Source organism: Sceloporus undulatus, chromosome 1 (genome assembly GCF_019175285.1).
Source record: "Sceloporus undulatus isolate JIND9_A2432 ecotype Alabama chromosome 1, SceUnd_v1.1, whole genome shotgun sequence".
NCBI classification, from domain to species: domain Eukaryota; kingdom Metazoa; phylum Chordata; class Lepidosauria; order Squamata; family Phrynosomatidae; genus Sceloporus; species Sceloporus undulatus.
The window spans coordinates 339,794,612-339,817,745 of record NC_056522.1 but is presented as its reverse complement, the minus strand read 5'-3'; the positions used below and the strand labels follow the sequence as shown (position 1 = coordinate 339,817,745).

Here is a 23,134-nt window from a genome sequence, read left to right as displayed (position 1 = left end):
TGGAGGACAGAGGAAACACTCGATATTACTCAGATCAGGGAAGGAAGGAAGGCAATATAGAAAAAGAAGATTGGGAAAGAATTATTGATTATATTTCTGAGAAATGGCCAAATATCCAAAACAAAATTGACAAGGGCTTCTTGAAAGAGAACTGATTATGTATATCCAATCAAATTGATATAATAACTTCCTTAAAGGAAAATAAAATAAAATAAGAAAAGACAGTTTAAGTAAATATCACAATTAATCTATTGGGCATTACGGATATACAAGTTATTGCGTCAAATAGATAATTGGAAATTACAGATATTTAAAATAAATAAAGAAGGAAAAGTAGAAAGGAAACAGTAAGAAAATGAAACGGTTTGGGTTTGCTTTGGAAGTCTTTTTAATTTGTCGAATGATTGAAGGTATGGAAGGAAGAAGGAAGAAGGAAGGTATGATTATGAGAATGATGGGGGCTGGTTATGGGGGGTGGGGGGATTGAATTGTTATTTGTTATATGCAATGCGAGTTGGTGTATAAATGTTGTATGTGTTCATATTGTTTAATAAAAGAAAAGAAAAAAAGAGTTTGCAGGAAAGGACCAATTGTAGCCAGTGGGCAAAAATAAAGTACCAGTTTCTAGCACACTGAGGGGGACAACTGCCAGTCAAATAGCGTAAAAAGCATGGGTCTACAGCATAAACTTGGGTGATCATGCATGTGTCCTCCCTTACTGAGATTAATTTCTTATTGATGGGTGGTCCAGTCCAACTCTAAATATAAAGAATCATAAAAGGGGACAGACAGGGAAAGAATTTGAACTTATCCATCATGGGATGGAGCATTACAAATTAGTAATACTGCATCGTTTCTTGCACTAAGACCATAATTCTTCATCTCACACAAACTGTCTCATAAGCCATAAAAATGTTTGCTTTACTTCTCTACTGAAATTATTGTTAGACACTACATTTTGGGGGGAGGGGGGAGTGTTTGCTATTTTTGTTTAATAACAATTCCTAGCCTGATAGTCCTACAATTCTGCTAACTGCTTTTAAAGCTTCTGGTCATTATTCAAGGGATCACCTGGTCAGTGTCTTTATTTTTTATTGTAATGGACAATACTATAAATGCTAACATTAAAGCTTTAATTGCAGAATCATTAATAACCCCCCCCCAAATCCATTTCTTTTGCAGGTTCCTACTCTATAAGCAAGATGGCTATTAACCACTATTGTCCAATAGTCAAACATATGCAGTTTTTGAGGAAGACTAGGTTTCAGCTTCTGCCACCGTCACTGGCAGTGTGCAAAAAATCTATAGGATTATGCACACTCTACTGAAACACAGCTACTGCAGTTGTGTCTAGTAGCTCTTGTTTAATAATACAAGTGGGGACATTTCATATTCCTTCCCAAAAGTAAACTTGAAATTTTTCTCCCCCAGACACATTTGACATGGAAATTTCTCATAAAGATCTGTAATACATTTATGCAATAGACATTTAGCTTATGCCAGTCTTGCAGGCTCTAGTGTCATGTTAGGATTGAATGGAATATAAAGTAAATGTTATTGATTGTTTTGAATGTTTGTTCAAATGCACACAAGACATGGTTCAAAACTGCATCAAAACAGTGACTGAGTTAATTATACACTTTCTCAGGGACTTCAAAATCGTACCAGAAGCAATGAGATACTTGCTCCCACTGTCTGATGTGCTTTGTTTTGATCATTTCCAAAGGTATCCCTTCCTCCTGCCTATGCCCAAATCATCTTCTCTATGTCTCCGACTGATGCAGTGACTGGGGATGGCGTCTCTCCTCTTGTGGCCTGTCTAGAGTCAGTAATGGGCTGGATGAGGGAAAACCGACTCAAATTGAATCCAGAGAAAACGGAGGTACTAGTGATAGGTTCTCCTGGTCCAGGAATGGCGGTGGTTCCACCTGTCCTGAACGGGGTCACGCTCCCTGTGAAGGACTCCGTGCGCAGTCTGGGGGTGCTTCTTGACTCGTCGCTTCACCTGACTGCTCAGGTGAATGCGACGGTCAAGAGCACCTGTTATCAGCTTCGGCTGATTCGCCAGCTGCGCCCATACCTGGCCCAGAGGGACCTAGAAACTGTTGTACATGCTCTGGTAACTTTGAGACTGGATTTCTGCAATGTACTCTACATGGGGCAACCCTTATACCAAACTCGGAAGCTTCAAATGGTGCAGAATATGGCAGCCCGGCTGGTCACTGGTGCTCCCAGGGCCAGCCATATAACACCGGTTTTAAAAGATCTCCATTGGCTGCCCATCCACTTCCGAGCTCAATATAAGGTGTTGGTAATTACCTATAAAGCCCTAAATGGCTTGGGCCCAGGATACCTAACGGACTGCCTCTCCCCGTACATTCCGCCTCGCATCCTCAGAACGTCTGGGCAGCAGCTACTGAAGGTGCCTGGGGCTAGGTTAGTCTCCAGTACACGGAGGACATTTTCCATAGCTGCCCCAGCCCTTTGGAATGCGCTGCCCACAGAGCTCCGCTCGTCTACTACCCTGGCCCAATTTAGGAAGGATCTTAAAACCTTCCTATTCCAACAGGCATTCCCCGAATAAAAATCCTGTGGGCCTCCCTCCTCTTCCGTGGCCAAGAGGTTGGGCTATGGGGCTTTTTGCCTGTTTGTTTTGATTTTATTGTTGTGGATTTTAATCTGTTTGTACACTGTGTTTTAATCTGATGTAAGCCGCCCTGATCGTAGGAAGGACGGCATATAAATAAAATTTTTATTATTTATTTTATTTTATGCACAAATAGCCCTACACTATCCAATTACTAAATCCAGCTGGAATATACCCATTTAATTAATTGTTGAATAGTCAAACAAACACACAAATCCTACTGATTCAATACTTGGGATCAGCAATTAGATTTAGGTCTCTTGAACTTGGTTTTAATATCACAGAGTGACTGACACCCATCTTATAATATTTTACCAATTGCTGTGTTTTGGGGAAAGGATTGTGACTTTGATGAAATGCCTAATTCCAGTTACCTCCCTACCTTTTCTCAACCAAGTAGATCAAAATAAACAAAACAAAAAAGAGAGAGAGAAAAAAAATCCACATTTGTAATCAACAAGTATAAAAGAGTGCACAGGCTCACCTATTCTCACATGAAAAGAAACTAGAAAAAGACATGGACATGCTAACAAAATTATCATGCATCCCTTTCATTGTGAAGATACTAATTTATATACATGAAGAAGAATCAAGCAGTTTGGAGAAACACCAAGGAAAGGAAACAAGGCTCAAATGCTTTACCAGAATAAACATTAGGATGCCAATGTCCCTGTGTTGAACCTTATGATGAACCTTATGTCGTTGCTGAAACCTTCTTTAGAAGTACACTGTACCTTGATGCTAAATTCAGCCTCCCATTTACTCCAAGTTCCCACTTGATTTTCTCAAAACCATTTTTTCTTTGATTCTAAAATGTAAAGATTCTTCAAAGGAAAACCTAAGACTATCATGTTCTTCAGCTATTTCTTGTTGCTGGTATGGATATTTCATGTCAGTCCTATCAAGCTAATTGATATTAATCAACCTAACTGTAGAACAGCAATTGCAGCATCCCAGAATTGCAACTTTCCTTGTTGGGAAGTAGGATTCTGTTAACACATCACTCCTGCTACTAGCAAATTTAAGTGAAGAATGATAATAGAAATGGGCCAAAACAAAGCTTTTTCAAAGAAATATGGAGGCATCAATCACCTAGAGTGTTTTCCCCCACTAAAAAAAGGCCAGTGAAGACCAATCATGTTGCGTAGAACTGAACTCTTGATGATCACTTTTAAAAGAATAATTGAAAACTAAGAGCACAGCATGAGGTCCTGTGGTGAACAATGGTCTGTCAGATGAGGATATCCTCAAGGACATTGCTTATTAAAAGGTGACAGTATATTGCAACATTTTGTTGCCCAGCTTGCTTGGTTTGTTTGACGCTACACTAGTGAAGAAAAACAGAATGGAAAATTTTACTCTGTTGGTTCTCAGGACATTTTGGTATTATATGGAGGCTGCTTGGTATTATCACTTACATTGCAATTAAGAATCAAAGTTTACTTATCTATATAGAAGATTTATTTCAACTATCTACACTTAGGAAAATGTGTTTTAGTCTCTAATGAGGTCTTTAAACTGAGGTTGGATGGTCATCTCTCTGGACTGCTTTAGTTGTGTATTCCTGCATGTCAGGGTTGTAGGATTAAATGGCCCATACAGTTCCTTCCACCTCTGATTCTATGATTTTCTCAGATAACTACCTCCACAAATTACACTGAGAACATGAAACCAGGCTGATTTCATGTTGCGGTTTATTATGATTTTATGTTGTTATGGTTCTGTGCTATGACAACATTGCTGTTTGTATGTATTACAAGCCACTTCACCATACCAATCACAGGCACAGCTAAAAATGAATACACCGGTAGTTGGATGGGAGACCACCACCAAATACCAAGTGCTTCCTTTCAGAGGAAGGAACTGGCAAAACTACCTCTGAATATTCCCTGCTTAAGGATAAAATTCTTGTGGTCTCCATAAGTTGACAGGAGGGTGACCTGTCTTAACCACAAAGGAGGCACCGCAAAATGTAGGACAGTCAAGAAAAATGTTGGCCATCACAAAATAAAAGCTAAAAAAACTAAATATAAATTCATGCTTCTTAGTCATGCTTAAAATGGAGGACATTTTTAAATTCCTCCTGGTCAAAAAGATGGAATGTAGGATATGGCCACATAGCCCGAAAAACCCAGAAAAATCTATGGATGTCAGCCATGAAAGCCTTTGACTTCAGAATGGTGTCCCTTAGGGAAAAAATGGAAAATCAAGGTTTGAGATTTGAATTATTATTTTTTTTGGAACATTTTCAAACCGTGGATGCTTGAATGCGTGTATCAAAAATCCGTGTATACGAAGGGCCGACTGTACATTCATTTTTCAAAATAACCCTATCAGCTGCTAGGCAGATGATGCATCTATTTTGTAGCCTGGAAACAAACTTCAGCCATATGTGCCAAAAAACTAAATAGGCAGGATGAAAGTTTTATGGAATAGGACCTAGATACTACTTATTGTAATGTCAGAGGACACAACTCAAGCAAGACCTCTAAGCTTCTATTTGGTCACATGTAAAATTATCTTCTCTCAGCAATGTGGTCCCAAACAAGTGCCCAAAGAGGACCGCTGGCTTATTTTCTATGCAGATCGTAACTGCACAAAAAAGAAGCAAGGCCCACACAGGGCAGATCACACTGCTGAATTCAGATAAAAGTTTAAGCAATATTTAGGAAATGCAAACATTTGACCAACACATTTTAACAGTAAGGGGAACACTGCGAAGTGCACAGACTGATAAGTCCTTCTTCAGCTAGTATTGATGAGTGAAAAGGACATAACCTGGCCCTCACTCAAGCTTTGATCAAGTTGTCTAGGATGACTGAAGAGGTGATTTAAACCAAGTCTCTTCCAAGTATCCTAGGAGCTTATCACATGAACTTTAAAACTGCCTCAAGCATCCCAGACTGCAGCCAGGAGGCAGAATGGAAGCAGGGATTATCACATGCTAAATCGCCACCTGCCATCAGCCTGGGTCCAAGCTGGGTCCCAGCCACGCTCCACCAACATTTTTTTGAAGTCGGAAGTCAGCTTTTTCCACGGACCTTCACATCTGTAGCCCAGGTTGGCCTTGATGTGGTTTTGTGCATGTGTGAGTATACCTCTATGCAAGTATACACCTATTCACTAATGGGACTTGGATATGCACAGGGTTTTTTTTTTTTCATCCGCAGGGTGGTGGGGAGATAGAACCAAACCCCTGCAGATGGGAAGGATGTGCTGTAATTTTAGGATGGAGTAACAGGTTAAAGTCAGAGATATAGCCATAGTGCTACGCCTATTTATCTGGGAGTAAGCTTCACTGAATCTAGTAGGATTTGCTTCTGAGCAGACATGTACATATTTGTAACTAACCATATAGATAATTAGTTCCCTTAGTAAAAACATATGGAAACTACTGCACTGGAGTTTACCACACTTATTCATTCTGAGCAAAGGACAGAATTCTACAGATTCCACAAGACCTCTTAAGAGTTCTCAACAGACATTTTCCAAACTCATGTATCTTTCCAGTTTGGGGATCACTCTTCATATTGCAGGCTTGAAGGAATACCCATTTTTTCTTGTCATTTTTGTAAACCAAGAAAATTGGGTTCCACATCCCTTATATTTCATTGGCACCTGTGATGCACATCATCATTCTTTTCTAACAACCAAGGGGGTATTTTATGCACCAGAGAAGCACATCTGAAATTGAGAGTGTTTTCCTTTGTTGCACTTAAGCAATACAAATGACAATCCACAGCCTTGTACTCCCCCAGGTAAGTGTTTGGTGCAGAGCTTGGAAGTTTCTTTTTCAGACTGCGACTTAGGTCATATGGCTAATGATCTACTACTACTACTACTACTACAAACCCTAAACTGAATGCTTGCCAGTTTCCTTCTCCTCTGCCTAAAATCAGCAGTAGGACAATGTAAACCTGATGTTTAATCACCCCATTGTTATCTCTTCTATTTATGAGCTCTTGACCTCCAGACATGAGCATTCATAGATGAGAATTCAGTCAAAATTCTTCACTATCATGATGGGCAATTTTATACTTATATCTACTTAAAAGACAGACTCAGATTTAGTTCCTTCTATTGGCAGAAGAGCAAACTACTTCATACTTCAAGGCAAAGGGCATTTTTACAAGCGACTTAAGCGCAGTAGCTTACTTTGTAATCAGTGTTTTGTGTTCAGTAAAATGAAGATGTCTCGGCCACAGGATTGGCATGAGTCAGGTTCAACTTGAGGGCAGTTAACAACAAATAACAAAATGTGTAATGTTCAAAAGCAGGAAGTTTACAAAATGTTGGCAATGTAAGACCATGTTTTAGCATAGGTTTTAAATGCCACCCAAGACTTCAAAATGAGGGTGAGAACCAGTCCAATCGTGGCCTTTAGTGGGAGCACCTCCAAGTCCACCAGCACTCCTCCCTTCATAATCGGCTAAAAATACAGAAATAATGGCAAACACTGCAAAATAAAATTGTTTCTGGGATTCTGAAGTTAAGCTTAAGCCCCAAAAAGGAACCAGGTATGATGCAACATCTCTTTTGGTCAGCCAAAATGGTTGCAGCAGGATGGGGCAGCCTTCCAAAGCTCTAGCAGTGCCCCAAAGGGCACAGTGTGGTCCTCCAACCCCTTGCCCCCGCATGCCTACATTTGTTTGAAACCTTAGCAACTACTGTTCCTTTCAGTTGTGCCTCCTAGGAGGAAATCTGTGAAAATTTTCCCAGAATTTGACATGTCCATCAAGTAAAAAGGTATCAATGAAGTTTGCTAGGCCTTTCAGAGTTTTGGGATGGAAATCAATGCAGACAGGAGAGACCATTAAAGTAGCCTTATGTGCCTTGATCTCAAGCAGACTGCCTCAGGGACAGAATTCTGAAGAAGGTACATTCCCAGAGATGGTATTATCCAAGTTCTTTTCCTGCCAGTTTTCTTGTCTCATCTTCATCAAAGTGAATGGACTGCTAATTCAGATCTTTAGTCTGAAAGATTATATCAAATCATGTCTACTTGGAGGCCTTCATTCAGTGCTAAGCACCCGAGCAAGTCAAATTGACAAGAAAACTTAGAGGCCTAGATGAAACAATTTAATATGGAGAATGGTGTGGGAGTTTGTCTGTTTATGTCTTCTGACGAAAATGAAAATAATTTTCTAATTTTTAATGCTAACCTAACACAATTAAAAAGTTAAATACTGAGATTCTATGATAACAGCAGCTAATTAGACTGGCCTATTCTGAATTCCACCCTTGCTTTGCATCAGTTTTTTAAAGGAATGTTTCTGCTCTGTGTAAAACAAACAAATGCATACCTTCAATTGTGTTATTTCCACCACCACTCCCAAGTATCCACTGTAACTATACTGTGTTCTGTTAATTATTATGCCACTCCTTACCCCTATATCCTTGTCCTTCTGTTCTGATACTAATTAGCCACTCCTTGTCCCTGTTTTTGGCCCATTTGGCATTTTTACCTGGCTGCATCTGAAGGAGTCCTAAAACCATTTATCTGGTTGGAACCAACTGAAGAACTGCGTCATCTCCTTCCAGAACTATTCCTTTGTCAGCCATTCCTGTATAGAAGATAAATTATGTACCTGCAATTGCTTGGTAGAATCTCGCCTCCCCAGTCCATTTGCATCATGTCTATTACACTGATCATAAAGTAAATTTCTTGACACTATTCTGTCAGCCATAAAAACAAGGGACAGATAACTTCATCTGTCATGGCTGATGTTTACAGAAGGTTTTATGACAAAATACATGTGTGCAAGGCCATATTTTGAGTTCTCCACTCAACTCAGCTTTACAGGAGGGCTTCCCACAAGGCACACAAATAGGTTTACTATCCCACCACATACAGACATAATCAGCACAAGAGACTAATTTATTTGAAAATGTAAGTTGAACATTGTTTTTAAATAGCCAGCTGGAATAAAATCTGTATTTGAGCATCCAAAATACTCTTCTACAAAAATATGCAAACAATGAGCTATTCATAGTTAAGCAATATTTCACAAAATTCATGAGCCAACATGGCATAGTTGTTTGAGTGTTGGACTGAGATTCTGGAGACCAGGGTTCCTCCTCTGAATAAATCTTGCTAAGAAAACCCCATGTTCAACTTAGGGTTGCTATACAGTACAGTACATTGGAAACTACTTGAAGGCACACCACCACTACCACAAAACAATCATTTGTAAGAGTCAATTATAACTGTGTGGCATCAACACAGAAGAAAGCACATTTCTACTGTGAATAGCAACATTTTCGGGGCCAAGCAAACACTGGAAAAGAACTACCCAAAACAACATCTGATCTAATGCCTAATCATAACTCGGATTGCTTAAAAACACTGTCATCTGTACCAGCTCCTTTATTACTAATATTCAGGCAAATGTTGTTTTTGTTGTTGTTGCTGCTGTCTGCCTTCACAGTGTTTCTGACTTATGGAGACCCTAAGATTACCCTATCCTGGGGTTTTCTTGGCAAGATTTGTTAAGAGGAGGTTTGCCATTGCTTTCCTGAGGCTGAGAGCATGTGACTTGCCCAAAATCACCCAGTGGGTTTATGGCAGAGTTGGGAATCGAACTCTACTCTCCAGAGTTGTAGTTTAACACTCAAACCACTACACCATGCTGGCTCCTTCAGGCTTAAGTGCTGCAGCATACACAAACAAATAAGGATAGCAGCAAACTCTGGTGGGGGAAAAAACCCATCAGGCTTAGAAATGTTTAGAAATATAGAAATGTTTAGGGGGGGAATCCTTCATCCAAATGTGGACTTGATGGTTCACATCACTCTCAACCATGTGACCCTCTACAACAAAACTCCATGCACCTGATAAAGTGGGTTGTTTTATTAGGAACACTCATACTATAATAAATCTAGTCATTTTAAGGCTGTTACTATAACTTTATTATTTTGCTATGACTGACTCACACCACTACATTTTGAAAACTCCAATCCATGTTTACTTGGAAATACCCCACTGTGTTCACTAGGATGTACTCCTAACTAAGCAAGCCTAGGAGCTTACTTTCTGGAAGCCTTTGAGTATAGACTGAAGAACAGAACATGCAGGCTCCAAAAGAACAAGACCAGTCCAGAACATAATACTTGAGCAAATACCACTCATCTCAAAAGGGCATTCTAGGAGGAAAAGGTATGAAGAAAGCACTTTGAGTAGAGGGAAATATTTCACTATGCTACATTTGACTAATGTGGTTCTTTTCTACAGTCTGCTAACAGTGATGGTGAACCTTTTAGGGGCCGAGTGCCCAAACTAAAAGGTGCTCCAGCACTGGCAGTTACTGGTGTCAGTGGAGAGACTTCTGGGGCAGAACTTCCACCCTCCTGGGGCAGGACTTCTTCCCCCTGTTCTTTCTCATCCCTGCCTTCCATGTGCCCTGAAAAATGGCTTCACGTGCCATCTCTAGCATGCATGCCATAGGTTCACCATCATGGCCCTAGTTCATATTAGAATCAATTCGACTCTTTACTACAGAGAAGAATAAAGTATATATTTATGCAATGCACTCCCCCCCCCAGGAAAAAAAGGTTGCGATTTGTATACATTTTTGAGTTTTTTTATAGAGATGCAAATTTAAATAGAAAAGCAATAAATGTCATCATAATAATAGAGGGGAATGTAACCAATTGGCTTCTAGTCCTGGTGGGTCTGTTATCCAGGTGACAATTGTTGATGGTCAGCTTCAAGGTCATTTCCTTTGCTTCTTAACTGGACATGGACTGGACAGTTTTTCAAAGGACAGTTTTAATCAGATGACTGCATTCTGACAGGCCTTCAAATATATGTCTGCCTATAAAACAGGGGACAATGCCACCTTAGACAACAAGAGCACTGTCTTCTCTGCACATGAATAAATGGTGATAAGATCCATAAAGTGAAAGGGTAAGATCTTGGGAATCTTGCTTTCTGCTTTCATCCACTGGGAGTCTAAACTATAATTCCCACTGCCTGCCACTGCCCATGCTGTCTAAAGGATTCTAGAAGCTGTAGTTCAAAAAAGTAAGTGTGCAGAGAAGATGGAACTACCCTGAATTTCTGCCTTGGCTGAAAGACTCAAACTATGCAAAACTGCTACAAACGTTGCACAGACTACAAGTACTGTACAAAGTACTGAAGAATCCCCACTGAAGCACTACTTTTTCTTCAGCTGTCCTATTAGCCATTTTGATGTTAGGAGCCTGGCGTTGACATGAGCCCCTGGTATGTGTGGACTGTGGAGATTAGATGTGCTGCTGGTTATAACTGCATCTAACCCCCAAAATACGTGCAACACAGAGAGACCTAAGCTAAGAGCCAACGGCTGCTATTCAGAAGTTGGTATGTTGACAGAAGTTATTTGTGTCATGCTGTGGCTAAATTCTCCCACAGCTCACATCTAGTTTTAAAAAGCCAGTAACTTTTGCAGAAGCCACATCTTTGCCTTGACATGACACACCCTCCAGTTTGGCCTGAGAACCTTAAAAAGTAATTAAAAGCCAGAGGCCACATTTGCTGTGTCTCCTGTAATTAGAATATTCAAATGTAGACTAAGATGGAAAAGAAATTCTGCAGGAGGATTTGGTCCTGTCACATATGGCTATTATGGTCTCCTTCAGCAATTGCCAAACTGGTTGATAGGCCAGCATACCTTCCAATGTCAGGGACACCTTCAGCTCCAGCTCCCTGTCCTTGTTGTTTTGTTGTGTGCCTTCATGTTGTTTCCAACTTGTGGCCACCCTAGAGTGAACTTATCACAGGGTTTTCCCTAAGTTTACCTCTCCACTATCTCCACTTTCTGTCCACACACCATCCTCTCATCCAGAGAAAAAGAAACATCCATGTCTTTGCAGAAACTCTATCTTAGAATTTGGGAGAGTTGCTTTTCGAGGGCAACAATTCCCAGAATTCTACTATAGCACGGCTAGAGACACCCAAAACTGAACATTCCCAAGCTGTCCTCTACATTCCACTGACAATTTCTAACTTTGGTGAAATATTATTATGAACTGTAGCTCAATGTATTGCAAACTATCTCGTGTGGGGCACTGGTAAGATTGCTAAAGTGAAAACTGTACCATTAATAACTGTGTGGAATTTGAGTAGGTGCTGCTTATTATCTACAGGACATGCAGCACCTGCTGAAATTTTTTCTTCTGTGGAGCCAGAATTCCTCTATAGTTTTTACTCTAGCAACCCTAGGGACTAGTAGTAATCCCCTGCCAATGTTCCAGGAACAGGTACTGTTCTAGTTGGTCTTGCTGCCTCTGAAGAACAGCACAAACCACATAACTTTTCATCACAACCAGTTCTCAAGATTCTAATCTGTATCACTGCAAGCAAACTCCTCCTAGGAATGTTGTTTTTGTCCCCACTGATGCTGAAATAATAGCTGCCACACAACCTTTCCAGGGTTACAGTAATAAGATTTTTTTAAAAAAGAATTAAATAAGAATGTTAAAATGTTTGCAAAGTCCATCTAAAGATTAGGAAAAACTTCCTGATGGTAAGAGCTGCATAACAGTGGAACACACTGCCTCTGAATGTGGTAGAATCTCCTTCTTTGGAGGTTTTTGAACAGAGGCTGGATGGCCATCTGTTAGGTGCTTTGATTGGATATTGCTGTGCAACAGGAGTTGGATTGGATGGCCCTTGTGGTCTCTTCAGATTCAACGATTCACAGAGCAGGTACAGCAAAACAAATTTGTGTGCCCCAGGTGGGTATCCAATAGCTACATGAATAAATGAATGAATGAGTGAGTCTTTATTTATATACCGCCGTTCCTTCGATCAAGGCAGTTTACATGGCACTGTATGTACAATTAGACTAGGCCAGAAACAAATGTGAAGATACAGAATAGTCCTTGGATAAGAGAAGGGGGAAATAATACAGAATTGCATGTTTGTAAGTTCCACTTATACTCCTAAACCAAGGACATTATTCACTGTGGCACACAAACAGAATTTTATTCCAGATGTCTAACCAAAAATTTCTTCTTCATGGAATCATAGAATTCTAAGAAGAGTTGGAAGAGACCACAAGGGCCATCCAGTCCAACCCCCTGCCATGCAGGAAATACAAATCAAAGCATCCCCAGCAGATGGCCATCTAGCCTCTGCTTAAAGACCTCCAAGGAAGGAGACTCCACTACACTCCGAGGGAGTGTGTTCCACTGTCGAGCAGCCCTTACTGTCAGGAAGTTCCTCCTAATGTTGAGGTGGAATCTCTTTTCCTGTAGCTTGCATCCATTGTTCCGGGTCCTGTTCTCTGGAGCAGCAGAAAACAAGCTTGCTCCCTCCTCAATATGACATCCTTTCAAATATTTAAACAGGGCTATCATATCACCTCTTAACCTTCTCTTCTCCAGGCTAAACATCCCCAGCTCCCCGAGTTGTTCCTCATAGGGCAAGGTTTCCAGACCTTTCACCATTTTAGTCGCCCTCCTTTGGACACGCTCCAGTTTCTCAATGTCCTTTTTGAATTGTGGTGCCCAGAACTTCTTTTATTTATTTTTTGCAAAGTCATTTTACACAATCCCAGCCACACCTTTTCTACTTTGTCTTCTGTCTAGCTGTATTTTTTAACAACATCTGCATTGGGACAAGGTAAAAGAGGGCTGGAGAAGCACAACTGCTAGATTGCAGCAGTGTGTCTGCAGTAAAAAAATGCAATGAAGCTTGATCTGGGAAAGAGGAAGATTCTACTCTAGCTAATCCCATTGTAGCTATATATGCCTGTCTACAACAGGCAAGGTAAACACCAGCTGCCTCCAGAATCCTGTACTGAGCATACATGAACAGCAAAACAGAGAGGAAATGGGAAAACAGGTAAGTCATCCTCAACTGCTACCCACACCATGTTGAAAAATAAATCTTTAAGTTTGGCCACCAGAGTGGGAAGCATGTGAAAAACAGAGGCTGGTACAAGAAAATATCCTTGAAACCTTATCCTCTTCTTTCCATGTTACTTCTGCCTCCGGGACCAATTTTCTTTTAAAGTAGTAATGTCCAATAACAAATCTACATTCCTCACTCTATCTGCACCCCTTAACTATTTACGGGCGGTGAATGGAGGGGATTAAAATGGGGCGCATGCCTGTCGTGCACACTTGCACGCCTTCAGGAGAGCGTGCTTCCATTCAAGTAAATAGGGCTTGAATATGTGTGTTTTTTGTTTTTTCGGGGGGGGGGGGGGCTGGAATGGATCCCCCATGAAAACGGAGGGAGGATTGTACTTTGTTAATTGAAGTACATTCCTGTGGCCACTCCGAAGGAATCAATGCATTCACATTCTCTCAAGTTACTCTCCATAGTACATCCCTCCCTATCACCCATTGCTAATCACCTCTATAGTGAGAGTTAGTGAGGACAGGTGTTTCTAGCTAAATTTTTGCCTGTGGCATGTGCTCACAAGACACCATCTTTCTGTGTTTCCAGATGAAGCTTTTACTGTGAAATTAAAGTGCTTTATTCATGGAAGTTGGAGGAAAGTCCAGACAATGTAGTGCTCACTTAGCAGTTGTCCCGTGTTTCTCTATTTTTTCTGTCTTTTTGTTTTTTCATAGCAAAGAAAATCAGAGAAGGGAAAGGCTGAGTAGCTGCATGCTGCCATTGGATTGTGTGTAGTAAAGGCCCTTTGACAGGATGCACCGGCAGGTAAGCCGCTCTGTCAGCTTTAATTCTCTCTCTGCCCCAATTCTGCCATATGAGAGATAATAATGATTTGCTTTACAGGGCTATTGCAAAGATTACAGCTAGATAATATATGTGAACCACAATGAACATTTGAAAGCACTGTACAAAGGTTAAGCATTACTGTCTCTTGGTCACCTTTATTTACATCTATTAAAATGTATATTTATTATTTCTTGGGACTACATGCTATTGCAAAACCCTGTGCCAGTTCAGTTTAGTCAAGAAATCTGTCTCCTGCCATTGCCAAATACATATCCTAGTCCAGATGAGTGCCCAAGTACTAGTTGTCTTTCATATATAACTTCTGATCTATATGTAGACTTTTGATCCCCAGAACAGTCAGGAAAGCTGATCAATTTAAAAAAAGGAAAGTGGGATTAGCTCAGCCAGTGAAGAGGAATTCACAGCCACCATGTATCAAGGACACAGATAAGGGAAGATAGCATGTGGTAAGCCGCATGGCAACAATGCTGGATTTACAGAGAAACATAATAAGACATATAGAATCATAGAGTTGGAAGAGACCACTAGGGCCATCCAGTCTAACCCCCTGCCATACAGGAACTTACAATCAAAGCACCCCCAACAGATGGCCATCTGGCTTCTGTTTAAAAACCTCCAAGGAAGGAGACTCCATAAGTCTCTGAGGGAATGTGTTCCACTGTCAAACAACATGTACTGTCAGGAAGTTCCTCTTAATATTTAGATGCAATCCCTTTTCCTGTATCTTGCATCCATTGTTTCATGTCCTGTTCATTGGAGCAGCAGAAAACAAGCTTGCTCCATCCTCGTTTCAGAAATTCATATTATGAGGGACATTTAAATAAAAATAAATACTAAAACAACACTAAAAATACTAAAAAATTATTAAGTAATACTGTGGCAACCCTTAAATCTGACATAGTTTGAAGATGTAGCATATCTTAATTTAGCCTCAATCCCAAATAAATGTTTTGAAAGCATAGTAGACCCTGTAGGCTAGATTTCAGAGGAAGGAATTGTCAAAACTACTTCTGAGTATTCCTTGCCTAAGAAAACTCTATGAAATTCATGAGATCATCATAAGTCAATAAGCAACTTGAAGGCACCTCAACATTAGGAGGAACTTCCTGACAGTAAGGGCTGTCCGATGGTGGAACACACTCCCTCGGAGAGTGGTGGAGTCTCCTTCCTTTAAGCAGAGCCTGGATGACCATCTGTCAGGGATGCTTTGATTGTGATTTCCTGCATGGCAGGGGGTTGGACTGGATGGCCCTTGTGGTCTCTTCCAACTCTATGATTCTATTATTCTATTTATAATATTCTATGAAACAGCACCAACAAACTGGTCAAGCCTTAAGGCTCAACCCCTGCAAACATTACAGGAACTTACATCCTCTTCTGGCAAAGTAGGGATCCCACTTTTGAACTCAGCAGACTGAAAGCCCCCATAGTTGACTTCCCACATTTGACCTACTACTGAGTGTGGGTTTGTTTAGACAGAAATCTAACAGGGAATTGTTCAACTGCTTACTTAGCTCTGAAATCAACTCAGATGGAATTTGCAAAGCTAGGAGATTTTGCTATAAAGAGGAACTGAAAATGCAACAGCAGCACTTGTGAGTGCTGTTCCTTAGGTAGAAACATTCAGCGACATAGCCATACAAAGGGGTCTTCTCTCAAAGGGACTCAAACAAGTTGTTAGCATAAGCTTTCATAGACTTAAATCTACATCAGATGCATGGAGTGTATCTGATGAAGTAGACTTAAATCTACAAAAGCTTACAATACCAATTTTTCTCTCTCAGACAGTCTCAAGGATGCTACAAGTTCCCTTTAGGTAGAGGCAACTTATCTCAGTTGACAGTTGGTGTGCATTTGTACTGCCCTCTTCTTAAATCTGTAAGACAAGAATGGTGGACAACTGTGGCCCTCCAGATGCTCTCAGGCTGCTACTCCTGTCATCTCTCCTCATTGATTATGCTGGTTAGATTGTTGGGAGTTGTTGGCCAAAACAGCTGGATAGCCACAGTCTTCCCATCCCTGATAAGAGCCTGGAACTCTTCATCATTACATTTATATCAGAACTGTTTAACATATACTGAGTATGTCCATGCTGCCCAGTTTTAGCAGTTTGATCCCACTTTGGTTCCACTTTAACTGGCATGAGTTCATCCTATGGGATCCTGGGATTTGTAGTTGTGAAAACCTGTAGTTTGGGGGAGTGTACTAGAGAATTCTAAGTCCCTCATAAAACTACAAATTCTCAGGATTCCATAGGATGGAGCCAAGGTACTTAAAGTGGTATCAAACTGCTATAATTCTGCAGTGTGGATAAGCAACATGGTACTGACTTCTGTGTACCACAGCAATCATGAAATGTAAGAGTTCTGAAGTCTGTAACATGTTCTAGATAAGATGTAGTACAACTACAGTTGGTCCTTGTTATCTGCTGGGGTTTGGTTCCAGGACCCCCATGGATACCAAAATCCATGGATACTCAAATCCCATTACAGACAATGGCATAGCAAAATGGTGTTCCTCATATAAAATGGAAAATCAAAGTTTGCTATTTGGAATTTATAGTTTTTTAAAATTATTTTCAAGCTGTGGATACTTGAATCCATGGATAAAATATCTGTGGATAAGGAGGGTTGACTGTACCAGACACATCCCTACTGCCTCCAATGCGTGTATAAAAGAAATAAAACATGAGCTACAAGCCTCTGGAATACCAGCAATCTCACAGCTGAAACCTCACCACATTCAGACTTTCAATAGTGAAGAGACATAATAGTAAGCATTTTCTAAAGGGGTACAGAAGCTAGAGTGCAATTCATTTTAGCCTACCATATTCAATTCACATATCTGAAACTATAGCAATATCCTGATTTAGGATGTAAAAAAGCCAAATAATAAGATAGATGTAAAATGCAGTAATATTTTTGAGCCGCACGACAACTAGAAAGTAGCAAGCTTGGTAAGAGAATAAAGAGAAGGGACACATTAGTTTTGTAAGATTTCTAAAATAGAGTGTTGAAACATTATCTTTACAATTTAAATTGTATATAGAATTGAAATTATAAATAGAACTGAATATAATTTTCAGACACCGTGTATAATCCCTGTGCTTTGATATCCAGTGCAAAGGCTCACCAAACGCAAGTTACTGGTATTACAAAGTAGCCCTTTTTTAATTTTCTTTCAAGAAACATAGCATGCTAACTGGAAATAAATTCTCAGTTACATCAGTTTAGCTTACAACAAAACAAACATGCATGGACTAATATTTAAAACTAGGACCTTAGTATTGTAGTGATGTGAACAACAGATATTTGAAGGACTGCATTCCCTCTTATGAACCTGACCATATTTTACAATTTCTCTCTGTCCTACCATTTTCACAGGCACATTCGGTGCAAATGTAGGAGAGGGCTTTCTCAGTGGCTGTTCTTAGGCTTTGTAACTCCTTTCACATGTTGAGTTGGCATAACTGTAGATGTTTCATGCTTTGTTTCAACTGGACTTTGGGAGGTGCAAGGAGCAACTGGATTGCATTTGAGAGGTACAGGGAAGAATTGATGTCATTAGACTCAAGGCAGGGATCCTAGCTGTGGTTTCTGCTGGTAGCTTTCTGACTGTCCTAGTGAATCACATACGGTAAGCCCAGAAAGGCATCATGTGCCCGCTGTACAGCTTAAGGCAACTTCCCAAATGAGCCTCTCATCATGCTGGCAGGTAATCTGTAGTGAACAAACTCATTTTAAAAGTGGGCTTTGCTCTCAGAGAAGCTCTAGCTGAGACTTGCTGAGCCAAGAAAATGTGGGCGTACAATACATAGAAGTATAACCGTCTCTAGTAAACATTTGTACATGTAGTGAACATTTAATTTCTTGAGGGCTGTACCCTAAAACTCTGACTGTGTTGCATCAAAGGCAATTTCCACAGAGTTACCATTATTAGCATGATTAAATAGTCTAACAGAATTGTTTTGCCTTACTGTAATTATCGTAATTATCATTGCCTTATTATGATTATTACTTGCATTATAATTATTATAATATTTATTTATATCCCAGCCTTTACCCTGTTTGGGACTCAAGGCAGCTTAAAACTGATTTAATACCCCCACAAACTTACATATTCAAGAAATACAAAAGTTAAAAAGTAATCAAATTTTCCAAAAAGAATGAAAGCTAGTTCAAAACATAAACCATTAAAAGAGCACAACAAAAATAACAAATAGAAAATCCAGCACATTGATTCAGCAGGATGAGCCGTGTAGACTCAAGTCCTCGAAAGGACTGTTGAAAGAATAAGGTTTTCTTCACCTGTATGCAGAAAGAGAGTGAGGAGAGTGCCAGTCTAACCTTACTGTGAAATGGCTTCTTTCTCATCCTAAACACCTTTCCCCATTAAATTATTTTCTTCTCTGTAGACATATACCTGTACCTGACACTTAACCATGTCTTCAATCATTTGTCTTTTTCTTATCATACACACTAAATGCAGCAGCATTTTTGAAGTGAAGAGATACTAGTGAATAACATTCCCATGACAAACATTTATGTCCAAAGAATGAAGTTTTCATAGAGTTGGAAGAGATCACAAGAGCCATCCAGTCCAACACCCTGCCATACAGGAATACATCTTATAGTGTGTCATTTCCCTGTAACGAAGGGATGGAAAACCAAAGGTCATCCAGATGTTACTGGAGTGGACTACCCATCATCCCCAGCAAGCTTTCCCAACAGTTGAGGAGATGAGAAGTATAGTTCAAAATAGGCAGGACAGATATGGGGTCCCAAGCCATTCTACAATGCCAGTGCCAAAGGTTTCTCGTCTTTTTTTCTTGTTGTATCTACTTCACAAATATGTCCCCTCTTATCCATTCAGGACTTCAGCCTGATTGTAAGGATACACTCTAATTATTTCCTTAACCAAGCCCCGCTCAGCTTTTAAGGATGCACTTTCCAAAACCAGGGAATTCCTTCTTTCCTCTCCTCCCTAACACTTTCTCTCCTATCTTAACAGAATTCATAAAAATAGCCTTGTTAGTCTTGAGTACAAATATGCAAAGGGATCTTGTAGCACATCTGAAACTAAACTGAGTGAAAGAAGTTGTAGCATAAGCTTTTGTAGGCTTGGTCTACTTCTGTGAAGTATCTCATCTGAGTAAGTAGACCAAGGGTGTATTCACACTGCAGAATTAAAGCAGTTTGACACCACTTTAACGGCTATGAGTCTACCCTCTGAATCCTGGGAGGTACTGGAGAGGTATTCAGCCTGGTCTGTTATAGAACTCTGGTGTCTCATAGAATCATAGAGTTGGAAGAGACCGCAAGGGCCATCCAGTCCAACCCTTTCTGCCATGCAGGAAATCCCAATCAAAGCATCCCTGACAGATGGCCATCCAGCCTCTGCTTAAAGACCTCTAAGAAAGGAGACTCCACTCCACCGAGGGAGTTTGTTCCACTGTTGGACAGCTCTTACTGTCAGGAAGTTCCTCCTAATGTTGAGGTGGAATCTCTTTTCCTGGAGCTTGCATTCATTGTTCCAGGTCCTGTTCTTTGGAGCAGCAGAAAACAAGCTTGCTCCCTCCTCAATATGACATCCCTTTAAGTATTTCAACAGGGCTATCATATCATCTCTTAACCTTCTCTTCTCCAGACTAAACATCCCCAGCTCCCTAAGTCCTTCTTCATAGGACATGGTTTCCAGACCCTTCACCATTTTAGTCGCCCTCCTTTGGATACACTCCAGTTTCTCCACATCCTTTTAAAATTGTGGTGCCCAGAACTGGACACAGTATTCCAGGTGGGGCCTGACCAGAGCAGAATATAGTGGCACTATTACTTCTCTTGATCTAGACACTATACTTTTATTGATGCAACCTAAAATTGCATTGGCCTTTTTAGCTGCCGCATCACACTGTTGACTCATATTCAACTTGTGGTCTACTTGGACTTCTAGATCCCTTTCACATGTAGTTTCATTCAGTCAGGTGTCCCCCATCCTATATCTGTGCATTTCATTTTTCCTCCCTAAGTGCAGTACCTTACATTTCTCTGTGTTGAATTTCATTTTGTTAGCTTTGGCCCAGTTTTCTAGTCTATTCAGATCATTTTGAATCTTGATCCTGTCCTCTGGAGTATTAACTATTCCTCCTAATTTGGTGTCATCTGCAAATTTGATAAGTATGCTCCCAATTCTGTCATCCAGGTCATTGATAAAGATGTTGAATAGCACTGGGCCCAGGACAGAGCCCTGTGGGACCCCACTGGTCACTTCTCTCCAGGATGAAAAGGAGCCATTGTTGAGCACCCTTTGGGTTCGGCCGGTCAACCAGTTACAAATCCATGTAACAGTTACCTTGTCTAGCCCACCTTTTACAAGCTTGTTTGCAAGAATGTCATGGGAAACCTTGTCAAAAGCCTTACTGAAATCAAGATATACTATATCCACAGCATTCCCTTCATCTACCAAGCTGGTAGATGTAGTCTCAACAGACTACAAATCCCGGATTTCTGTAGGATAGAGTTATGGCCTAGTTTGGTGTGGTATTCAGCACTGTGTTTGGACTGCAGTTAGTCTCAAAGGTACTATAAATCCCTCTCCTCTCTTAATGTAGAGATCTTGTAGCCCCTTTGAGACTAACTGAAAGAAAGAAGTTGGCAGCATGAACTTTTGTAGACTCAAGTCTACTTCCTCAGATACATTTGGGGAAGAAGGTTCAAGTCTAAGAAAGCTCATGCTGCCAATTTCTTTCTTTCAGCTAATATCATACTGTCTACATAACAACTGTATAGACTAACACAGCTGTATCTTTGAATTTGCGTCTTAAGTGATTTTAAGGTGTAAAATACACTGCAGAAATAATCCAGTTTGAGACCACCTGAACTGCCCTGGCTCAACGCTAGGAAATTCAGGAAACTGTAATTTTGTGAGACATTGAACCTTCTCTGTCAGGGAGCTCTGGTGCCACAATAAACTACAATTCCCAGGATTCCCTACCACTGAGCCAGGGCAGCTAAAGCGGTCTCAAAGCGGGTAGCCTTCTTTTAATTCTGCAGTGTGGAATACGCCTTTGGACTACTCCCTCAGATGCAGGGGAGGAAGCAGACCAATCCTAGGAAAGCTCATGCTTCAACGTCTTTGGTGCAGTTAAGTCTCAAAGGTGCTACAGGATCCCTCTCCCCTCTTTAGTGACTGAAAGTAATAAAGTATGTAGAGAGATCTTGTAGCACCATTGAGACTCATTGAAAGAAAGAAGATGGCAGCATGAATGAGCTTTTGTAGGCTTCAGTCTACTTCCTCAGATGCATGTAGTGATCAAGATGGCTAGCCTTTTAATTCTCCCCTGAGGATAAGCTTTCGATCGACTTCCTCATCTGCAGCTGAGGAAATAGGCCCAGTCTAGGAAAGCTCATTCCAAGGTCTGTTCTCCGTATGGTTTACAAGTTTGTTATCTGATAAAACTTCATAAGGATTAAAATAAAATAAAGCCCTCATGGGTTTCCCAGGAGAAAAAAGGAAGTGATCAAGATGGGGGGCTAGAGGGAATATATGTAAGCCGCCTTGGGTGCCAAGGCGGGATAAAACCTGGAGCCAAAGGAAGAAGCCCCGGGGTCTCCACCTGGTTTCCGAAGACGGCGAGGGCGCAGGCGCTGGAGACCTCCTTGGGGCCGAACCAGACGGAGGCGATGCGGGAGGGCATGCCGAGGATGAAGACCTGGGCCAGGGAGCAGAGGACCTGGCCCAGGAGGGTGACCCCGAAGAGCTGGGGCCGGGCGCTGCCGGTCTTGACCCAGGCGCCCAGGCAGTTGAGGGCCGAGCCGGCCAGGGCGATCAGGCGGAGGCCCTTGCGGTCCAGGAGCCAGGCCACCGGGAAGAGCAGCGGGATGTAGGCCAGCATGTAGCACATGGAGAGCCAGTCCACGGCGAAGGGGCTCACCCCGTAGAAGCCCGAGACGATGGAGTTGATGCTGCCGTACTGGATCCACTGGAAGGCGTTGCAGAAGGAGTAGGCGCTGAAGAGCAGCACCGTCGGCCAGCGCCGCCAGCTCAGCCGTACCGCCGGGGCCCCCTCCTCCTCCGGCCGCCCGCCCGCCTCCTCCAGCTCCGGCTTGGCCTGCTGGGGCTCCTCCGCCGGGCCCTTCTCCCGCGGCTGGGGGCCCTCACTCACCATGGCCCCCGAGGGAGCAGGAGCAGGAGCAGGAGGTGGCGGCATGCGAGGCTGGCTCCCCAGACAGACGCCTCTTGCCCAAACTTTGCTCCAGTCCGCCTCGTCCTCCGGAGGCTTGGGACTCCAGCTCCCAGAATCCTTAAGGGCTAGCCCAGCTGGCTAGGGGCTTCTGGGAGTTGCAGTCCAAAAGCCCTGGAAGACCAGAGGGGCCCTAGACCCTCTCTGCAGAGGCCAGCGCTCAAGGCTCCCCAGCTGGACCCCTTCCCTCGGCGGCTTTGGTCGCACCGCATGCCTCCCTCTTGGAAGGCCACCTGGCCCACCTTTTATTCCTCTGGCCTCCCTCCCTCTCCGGCACGTGACGGGCCTCTCCGCCCCCCACCAGGGACACGTCGCCCGGCAGCCCGCCGCCGCTTCCCCAGAGCAGCTACCTGAGGAGGAGGAGGAGGCGTTGCTCCCCTCCCACCTCTGGGCCCTGATTGGCCGCCAAGGGCTGGCCAACGCCCCCTCCTCCCTCCCAAAATCCAGCGAGAGAGACATAGCCCTGTTGGTCTCTGGAAGCAGTTCGCAGGGAGAGGCTCACTGAAAGGAAGACAGTGGCAGCAGGAGCTTCCCTAGGCTTCAGGCTACT

General features: G+C 41.9%; 1 protein-coding gene across 11 annotated transcripts in view; it reads right to left on the bottom strand.

The window, feature by feature from the left end:
* FLVCR2 (FLVCR heme transporter 2) overlaps positions 1 to 22,917 on the bottom strand; it is a 69,252-nt gene extending 46,335 nt beyond the window's left edge. For all 11 annotated transcript variants that reach the window (XR_006102633.1, XR_006102637.1, XM_042455934.1 and 8 more), the window contains exon 1: positions 21,958 to 22,917. Coding sequence is in view for 9 of the 11 variants with exons in the window: in XM_042455934.1 (XP_042311868.1) it covers positions 21,958 to 22,551 (594 nt within the window). In the remaining 2 variants the exon portion in view is untranslated. The remainder of the gene's footprint in view (positions 1 to 21,957) is intronic.
* Positions 22,918 to 23,134: the final 217 nt, after the last annotated feature.